At 51.7% G+C, this 9,253-nt stretch overlaps 1 protein-coding gene across 1 annotated transcript; it reads right to left on the bottom strand.

Moving 5' to 3' along the window:
• Positions 1–1,970: 1,970 nt before the first annotated feature.
• On the bottom strand, positions 1,971–3,608 carry LOC119405485 (ubiquitin-conjugating enzyme E2 Z). Its single transcript, XM_037672319.1, has 2 exons — positions 3,249–3,608; positions 1,971–2,438 (listed from the first exon to the last, which is right to left on the bottom strand). The coding sequence occupies exons 1-2, from the start codon at positions 3,606–3,608 to the stop codon at positions 1,971–1,973; spliced, it is 828 nt and encodes a 275-aa protein (XP_037528247.1).
• Positions 3,609–9,253: the final 5,645 nt, after the last annotated feature.

Genomic DNA, 9,253 nt, shown 5'->3' with positions numbered 1-9,253 from the left:
GCGGCGGCAAAGACACATGCGCGCATGCGCTCCTCATTCGGTCCAGAGCACAGCTAGTCAGCAATAGTTACACTGTGACGCACCACAGATGCGATGCGAGAGCTCTGCGCGTTCGCGGAAGCGGGGGCGGCGCGTTGTGGTCGTTGATGCCCACAGTTGCGATAAGAGCAGTGGCGCCGCTCGACGTTGCTTTGGAAGCTTCAAAGTCGCAAGGCTTGCTCACATCAGAGCAGGTGGGCACCTAGCTGGTCCTGCCTTGACTCTTCTAAGTTTTGCTAGGTCAATTGATACGTGTATCCACATACGGTTGCACCAAGTGTTTACGTGATATCTCTCGTAAACCAATTAAATTTTGTTCGTGAGCTTATCGAACGGTATCGATTGGGTATCGATTAGCCATCCCAGAGCGGCACCAAATCAACACGGTTCCAGTAGCTCGTTCGTTTAGTTAGGTTAAGTAGTCTAGCAAGCTTAACTAAGCTAATTAGTATATCTGGGCTTACTTTCATTTCCAAGCTCAACCTCGCTTTAAATAGCTTTTCAGTTAATGAACACTAATTCGGATTAGTCTTCCGTCGCACTAATTAGCATGGTAATATTTGACGAGCTCGACCTCACTAGCCACACTAAGAACTCACCTAGGCTTAATTAGCGCTAAATAGGTCTTGCTTTAATTAGCTTAATTACGTTTAGCAATTATATGTCGCCATGCTCTACTAGGAATAATTAAGCTTAACTATAGTCACCTTGGATTAAGTAGGCTTACCTAAGCTTAACTTGGCTTCTCGAAGAGATCGCGTGCCGGTTCACGATGATAGTTTTTTTTCTCCGCCTCACGGACAAACGTCGAGCATAGCAGCTCTGTTGTAAAAACGTCGAGGACGAATTATTTTTTTTTCTTTTCTTCCTTTTTTAATCCATGTGCATTTCCTTGCATCTTGTGGCTGCAAACCGGTTAACGCCGAGCTTCTTCGTTCATAGCGCATATAAATGGGCGAAGGATACTTGCACCGAGCACCGCGAGAAATTGCAGCATGCATGTGCTCCTCGAATGAAAGCTGCTGGGTAATCTCATCGCATGTATCGATTTGAGAAAAACTGGCGCAAAGAGTGTTTTCCGCAACGCGGAGCGTCTGAGAACAAGGCGTGCTGTCCACAGAGCAGTGCCAGTACAAGTTACGTATTATCGTCACGACGTCAGCGCTCGGTGCTTCCACGGCAACTGAACAAGTGGCACCTTGCGTGTTCTCTGGCGTTCCGGTGCACGCGCAGTTGAAGCGAGTGATCGAGCAGGCTGGCAAGTAAACAAGGACGTGGTTCGATTCTCACTGGAACCCGAAGTTATTTTATTTGCATCTTTCTCGATTTTTTGGTCACGGACAAGACGATTTTTCGGTCACAACAATGACACCGACGCCGACAGCGGAATTTCTGCGAAACGAGCTCTTTAACGCTCTCGCGTTAAAACTTGATTCATACTTGAAGAAAGGGGCAAGAGTATAATGAGGGGAGAAGCTACCTTCGGTAGGCTTCTGCTACCCTCTCAGCCCATCCAGGCCTGCTCAAGCTAGCCTCCCATTCCTCCCAACTATGAATATTAATTGTTTGAGGAAAGGGGGAGGGGGATTTGAGGCTGGACTTTGCCTCCACCTCACTCTCCGTCGTCCCTCCTCTGCCCTGCTTGAACGCGCCATTGCATGATTATCTGCCCCATTTCCTGCCAATATAAGCGTCGTACCGGCTACTACTACGAAGTGCGAAGAAAAGACCAACGTATGAATATACTTGTCCCGAAATTGCTACGTTCCTCGGGCAAATCGGGTCGTAACCGGCACATGCGAAATTTGTGTTTCTGGAAATGTGATTCCCAATTCGTGTTTCGGTTCCTTTTAATTTCGTCTTATGCGATTTTTTTAAAATCTCAAATATAGCGTGGGCGTCTAGATCTTGTGTGTGGCCGCGGCTGCAGCTCATTTCGCGCTAGCTTCAGCAGCGCCATCCGCTGCGATCTTGTGCTTGACGCGCGGGCCGAGTCGCCTCAGCCACGACAGCAGCGGCTCATACTGGTAGGTGGCTGTAATGCCCAGCATCCGCGACAGCTGCCAGGTACGGTTCAGTTTGATCTGGGCTTTGATCATGTCCTCGTACTTGTCGTACGAGTCGGCGAACGTCTTCAGGATCGCGCCGGCCAGGTACGGCGGGTAGGGTGGTTCATCCTGAAGACAAGCCTCCAACGCGTCGCAGATGGCCACCCTGACGGTGTCGTGTCGCACTCTATCGCTGTACCATGCGGAGAAGACCGGCATAATAAACATATTGGGCTCGTTGTAAAGGGGCTCCTTGTTCATGAGCGTCTGTATGGAGACGAGGACGGTGCCGATGTTTTGCACTGGGTTCCATGCGGGTCCTGGCCGAGTGCCGAGAATGCTGAGACGCACCTGCGAGGAGAAATCAGTTTGGCATTGCTCATTTCGTGGGTCGTGCGATAGGTAGCATTACACTGCCTGCCGTTCGGAACGAGGTCAAGCGACGAACGGCACTTATAACGCACAGAGTGGCGCACATCCAGGTAAATCTCAAGGGAGGACAAACATCTTTTCATGGCCGCCATATTGTTTTTATGGATGTAGGTTTCATCTTGAACTGTATAAAAATTTAAATAACGTTTTTAAATAAAACTCTGCGGTCTCTGTTAGGAAAATACGCGCCCGATCGATACGCCCATGCCATGGCTTCTGCGGAAAACTGATATTACACTGGGTTACAAGCTCCACCGGCAGAGCCGAGACGCGCCTGCTTTTCACATGTGAAATCTCGTACTCGTTCTCGGCTAATGTAAATACTACGCATATTATGAATTGAACGTTCGTTGTTACTACCACACATTACTGTTACATGAATGTACGTAGTTACTACCACACATTACGTTAGTCTAGGAAGCGATGTCAGAACACCTGACGAAATTGACAAGGACGTTCAAGTTTCCGACCTATAACCAGCGGCACAAACGTGTATCTGAGTGGGAAAGTACGCTACCTGAAACTCTGGAGAAGCGCTTGACGTCACGAAAATGAGTGACAGCTTTCAGATAGAGCGTTTATGCAAATTCTCTGTGGGAGGCACATCCGTGGCTGCAAGAGTTCTCATTTTTTGCTAGCTTTTAACCAACTATAGATAGCTCTGCCCTGAATTTTCCATTGTGATGTGGCCGGTTTCACGCCTGCCGTGAGGGCACACCGCCAACATACCTTTCCGCACTCGTCGAGGTTAGGGTTGAAGCGCACTCTACCGGCGTCCGTGGTCATGATGCGCACCCGTGGGGGAGCGACCGGGTAGTTCGGGGGGCACTTCATGAAGAAGTGGAAGAACCCGCCCTCGTACGGGGTTCCCTCGGGTCCCACCACGATGGCGTGGATCCTGGTGACGTCACTCTCTTCGGGAGAGATGAAGATCCCCGTCAGCGGGTCGGCCTTGATCTCCGCGATGTCCCGCGTCACCCTCGCGAGACACGAAGGCGTAGGCTGCTCGTTCACGTGGAGCATCGGGTCCCAGGAGGCCGCGGTCACGGTGTTCTTGCTTGCTTCTGAGCCCGCCGTGGCGTTCGCCATCTTTCTTATCTCGAGTTGTATTTTAGGGTGACGGTCCGAAGATTTTCGAGGACGTGGCGGTTGCCCGTGCCAGCCCGTGCATACCTCTCACCGCTGCGAACCGCACCACACTTGAAGATGACGACGACGATGATGATGCTGATGTTTGTTGGAATATTTATGTTTCTATTTTCTTATTTATATATCCTGAATATTTTCATTTCTGTTTATTTCATGTTTATCTAATAGAGAAAATATAACTTATGTTCTAAGAAATTCTTTCATAACTACCCAGTTCTTGGCAGCCAGCAAAGAGCTGCATACATTGCAATGTTTGTCTTTGACACAAATGAAGTCATTCATGTCATGACATCTAGTTCACTATACGTCGCATGTTTGTCATGCATGCATGCATGTGCGATCTGGTATATACCATGCTAATGAGACGTATATTCTGTTATATTGATTGCATGACCTGTCATTTGTGTTCGTCACGCACTCATGTCATACCATACCAATTTTGGTATATATGTATATCCATTTAACAAAACGGCCGGAAGCGTACCAAGACAATATAATGTAAATCATGCCGTAAGTGACATGCATGCCATGATTTGTGTAGTGTAGTGGCGCCATCTGCGAATGGCGCGCGCACTTAGAGTGTGCCTTATTGTGCTGTTGTCGGCAGAGGCCGTCTTGTATCGGCACACGTGATGGCACATGGCCAATCACGGGTGCACGCGTGTCCGTTGTGTCATGTTTTCGAATAAACGGCCGCTGGCCGGCTCAGTCGTTGTTGGGCTTCCGCGGGCTCCGGACTCTCACTTCTCCCACTCGTGTCGCGGGCTGTGCCGGCGCGCGGCGCGTCTCGTGCCAGTCGTCGGGCCCTCGCCGTCGGTCACCGCTCGCCGACACAACAACATGGCGACGAGGATGTTTTTCGTCTCGGTTTTGACCGCGGCAGAAGAGAACCCGTGAGTTTCCGTCACTCCCGCCTTTTTTCTGTCCTGCTGACGCGTCTGGCGTCGCGAGGCCTAGCGCTCTCTTTGTCTGCGCTCTGTGAAGCTTTTGCCTAGGCCTTCGCCCTTGTTCCGTTCTGCACCTCCCTGAGCCTCTCCTGTCGGCATGGCTCTCTTCGAGCACCTCTCCGTCTTCCTCGAGTTGCCGGGGCCACCCCCGGTTCCGTGGACTAACTGGAAGAAAATGTTTCAGTCCCACCTCGAGGCGGCCGGCGGCAGCCGACTGGAACGACGCGCGTCGAGCGTCGGCGCTCGTCAGCCTGCTGGGACGGGAAGGACAGCGGAAATATTTTGCGGCAACAGAACAGGAGGAAGCTCTGACGACTCCAAGCAACGCGGCGTCCGTGCCGGCGTCTGATGCAGATTCTTCGGCTCCCGCCGTGTCGAAGTTCGACAGACTCGTCAAGCAGCTAGACCGGCTTTTCGCCGCGTCCACGAACCCGCTCGTCGAACGGCATGAGTTCACAAGTCGGCGTCAACTCCCTGGAGAGAGTTTCCTGGACTATGTGACCGTGCTGAAGGAGAAAGCCGTTCGGTGCAAGTTCGGCCTGACGTACGCGGAACGCGTCCGCGACCAAGTCATTCATGGCTCGTCCGACGCGCGGGTAAGGGAGAAGCTGCTGGCGTACGGTGAAGAGCTAACCTTGGAAAAGGCGGAAGAAATCGTACGGACGCTCGAGGCGTTGTCGTTGGCAAACCATGCGTTTGCTCCCACTCATACTGAATATGTCCAAGCCATAGGGCGAGGCGCCCAAGATGGCGGCGCAAGGAAAAAATATGGCCATGGCCAGAGCAGTCGGGGAGGCCGTGACGTCACGCCAACGCTTCCGGGAGGCTACAACGCCACTGAAGTTCCGGCAAGCCAAGATGGCGACTTTTCGCCGAAGCCGTCGACGGGGCTCCGTGCTCCAGTTCCGAATGGGAAGTTCCAAGGCGACTTCCAAGCTCAATCGTGCGACCGCTGCGGAAGCAGACGGCACCAGTCAAATTTCCGAAATTGTCCAGCCCGAAGTCGGCGTTGCAATACGTGCAATGCTTGGGGACATTTCGCGTCCATGTGCCGCAAGACTGCTCCTGTACAGCGTGTCACTTCGAGGGGAGCTGTCGACGTCGCACCAGAACAGCAGGCTTCCACACAGTTGAACGTAGCTTCAACCTCGTCAGTGTTATCTTCGGATCATCCTTCGTCGTCCGTGCTCACAGTTAGCACCTTGTCCAGAAATGACTTAGTCGTCCACGCTGTGGTCGATGGTGTTACCCTGCAACTACTGGTGGATGCCAGAGCATCTGTGTCCTTGATGACTGCAGAAGACTTCTACCGTCACTTCAGCAAACAGCACAGCCTGTCCAAAGCTGTCGTCGACTTGCGGAACTTCTCCAAACAGGGCATCGGGATCATCGGCTCTTTCCAAGCCCCAGTGGAAGTGTTGCAGCGGTCTTGCTCTGTTGTCTTTTCGTGTCACATGTTGTGTGTTGTGTTAGTGCCACTTATGGGTGTGCGCAACTGACCTCATCCCCGTCGCTCGTGTGGCGCGTGCATTATTAGGTGGATCCAGGGACTTGCTTCAGTGTTACCCTTGGTGTGGATCCTGGGACTAGCTTCAGTGTTGCCCATAGTATGGATCCTGGGTGTGGCTTTAGTGTTACCCTGTGATATTGCTAGCTTCATCGACGGGCGGGATGATGTAGTGTAGTGGCGCCATCTGCGAATGGCGCGCGCACTTAGTGTGCCTTATTGTGCTGTTGTCGGCAGAGGCCGTCTTGTATCGGCACACGTGATGGCACATGGCCAATCACGGGTGCACGCGTGTCCGTTGTGTCATGTTTTCGAATAAACGGCCGCTGGCCGGCTCAGTCGTTGTAGGGCTTCCGCGGGCTCCGGACTCTCACTTCTCCCACTCGTGTCGCGGGCCGTGCTAGATAGATAGATAGATAGACAGACAGACAGATAGATAGATAGATAGATAGATAGATAGATAGATAGATAGATAGATAGATAGATAGATAGATAGATAGATAGATAGATAGATTTCGGCACGCCGAATTCGGCACGTTGCTGAGTGTGAGCCCGCCCGAGCTGACGTCAAAGTCGCTCACGTCTTCAGGTTCCACGAGTAGTTCTTTAGTGCAATATTTGCAGCTTTTGTGGTGCCCGTCGATGTTGAGGCGTATGTCCAGGTCCTCGATGTCGCTAATGCCAAGGGCCAGCCGGTGCACTGCGCCACTTTTATGCAGGCCGCAGGGCACCAGGGACAGCGCACGCAGCCGCAACAGAGTGGGCGTATCCAGCAGCCCCGTGTAGTCAATGCCGTCGTCGAAATGCACGGCGTTCACGTTCAGCTCGATGATGTTACAAAGCCTGCCGAAGAAGTGGCGCAGGGCGGTGTTGTGCGCGGCGCCTACGGCCGGGTACATTGGTTCCTTTTGCTGTGGCGAAATATGCAAGACGCACAGGCTCTGCAAATTGCTCCATTTGCACGAGCGGACATATGGTACGGACACATTGATATCCGCCCTGTTGACGGATACCAGGGCGATGGGTTTATCCAGGAGCACCGGGTTTATCGATCGGCGCAGTTCCGGCCAAAGGGCGTAGTTGAAGGGCTTCCGTTTCTTCCTGTACGCCTTGTTACGGGCATACCGCGGCAGATATAGAGGTTGAGCGGCAACGATACCATTGCGGCCGTTCGACTGGAGTAGATCGCAGACCGCGCTTCGCACGTGGTTGTGAACACCTCAACATTGCGCACATGCTCGAGGACGCTCCCGAACACTGTCATGCCGTTGTAGTAGCTTGGGAAGTGTGCAAAGTGAAGGTGAAAGCCCGTAACGTGCGGACAGTACCGTACAAACGCTTTCATCACTTCCATGTTCGCATCCGCTGAGACCTCGGCATACATTGTACGAACTTGGGTCTCTCTATCCTTGTGCACGTTCTTCAACTGCAGGATATTCGGTAGTTCCGTCTTTGCGTCATTTTCCGTTCCAACGAATGAGAATTTCCAGGTGGGCCACGTTGTGCAACGGTGTCAGCAGGTGTTCCAAAAGGACGCTTGCTCTTAGGGGACATGCAATGCAAGATAGAGACTGAAGATATTGCAGGCGAGGTAAAAGGGACAGGAGGCCTTCCGGCTGCGCGACGATGCAATTCGATATGTTTAGCGACAGCAGCTTGCCATTCACTTCGTCTATCTTGAGCCTGAGCACGTCCTCGCTGGCGTTGGGGGGCAACTCGTAGTACGACGACATGGCCGGCGTGTTGGAAAGATGCAACGATCTCAGCGAAGCGCCAGCATGATCTAGTGAGAACACACTGCGGCCACCCGTATTTATGAAAGCGTGTTATCTCGCACCGGTACTGCAAAGCCTTGGAGAGATTGTCCGCATCGAATGAGTTGCGACTAGGATTATAACATTTTTATGCACTATCGAGAGTGCGTGCGCACTTGAATAACGCTGTCCGTTACAGCTATCATTTGCCACCAGTAACATTGCGCGGATGAATCTGCCACGAGGATCTAGCTGTCCCTGCTAGGTCAATTCATACGTGCATCCACACACGGCTGCACGAAGTGTTTACGTGATCTCTCTCGTAAACCAATTAAATTTTGGCATTTACCATATATCGAACGCTATCGATTAGCCATCACAGAGCAGCACCATATCAACACGATTAAAGTGGCTGATTTGCTTAATTACGTTAAATGGGCTGGCGAGCCTAATTAAGCTAATTAGCAGCTATGGGCTTAATCTCGAGTAACTCTCATTTCCAAGCCCAGCCTCGGCTGAATTAGCTGTTTCGTTAATTAGCAATAATTCGAGTGAGTCTTCATTGACACTAATTAACACGGTAACATTTGACGAGCTCGACCTCACTAACCACACTAAGAACTCAACTCGGCTAATTAGCGCTAAGTATGTTTCGACTTAGCTTAATTATGTTTAAGCGATTTATATGTTGCCATGCTCTACCATGATTAATTAGGCTCGACTGTAACTACCTTGGCTTAAGCAGGCTCATCAAAGCTTAACTTCGCTTCACGAACTTGTACGTAACTTGTACTGACTCTGCTCTGTGCTGCGCACAGAGCATTGCCAGTAGAAGTTACGTATTTTAGTCTCGACGTCATCGCTTGGTGCTTCCACGGCGACTGAAGGAGTGGCACTTTGCGCTTTCTCTGGCGTTCCGGTGCTCGCGCAGTTGAAGCGAGCGAACGAGCAGGCTGGCAGGTAAAACAAGGACGTGCGTGCGCCGTGAGCGCTCCCGGGCTTCGCGAGCAGCCCTTTGAAGGCGCCGCGGTTGTCTTCGCACGTGCTCCCGTGGTCTCCAAAATTCTGAGCGCAACTTTATGTGGAACATTTGTGCTGCCTTATTTGAGAATATATTTTGCTCGTGTTATCAACTCTTGGCTCTGACTCGATCTTTGGACCAGAAGCAGCGTTCGCTGCCGCGCTAAAAGGACCTACTCTTAAATAGTCCGTGCTTTCATAGTGCGTTTCTAGGGGCCGATACGTCAGCCCTTAGAATCTGCCCGACGATTTCTTCCCCATTAACGGGGTTGTGACACCGTGCGATACAGTGCTGCAGATAGCTGGGTAATTCAATCAAGCTTCGCGTCATCTAGTTTCGAACGTTGCGTTGGGCGT

This window comes from Rhipicephalus sanguineus, chromosome 9 (assembly GCF_013339695.2).
Source record: "Rhipicephalus sanguineus isolate Rsan-2018 chromosome 9, BIME_Rsan_1.4, whole genome shotgun sequence".
Classification (NCBI taxonomy): Eukaryota; Metazoa; Arthropoda; class Arachnida; order Ixodida; family Ixodidae; genus Rhipicephalus; species Rhipicephalus sanguineus.
Note: the sequence above shows the minus strand (reverse complement) of the source record. Positions and strands in the feature narration are given on the sequence as shown.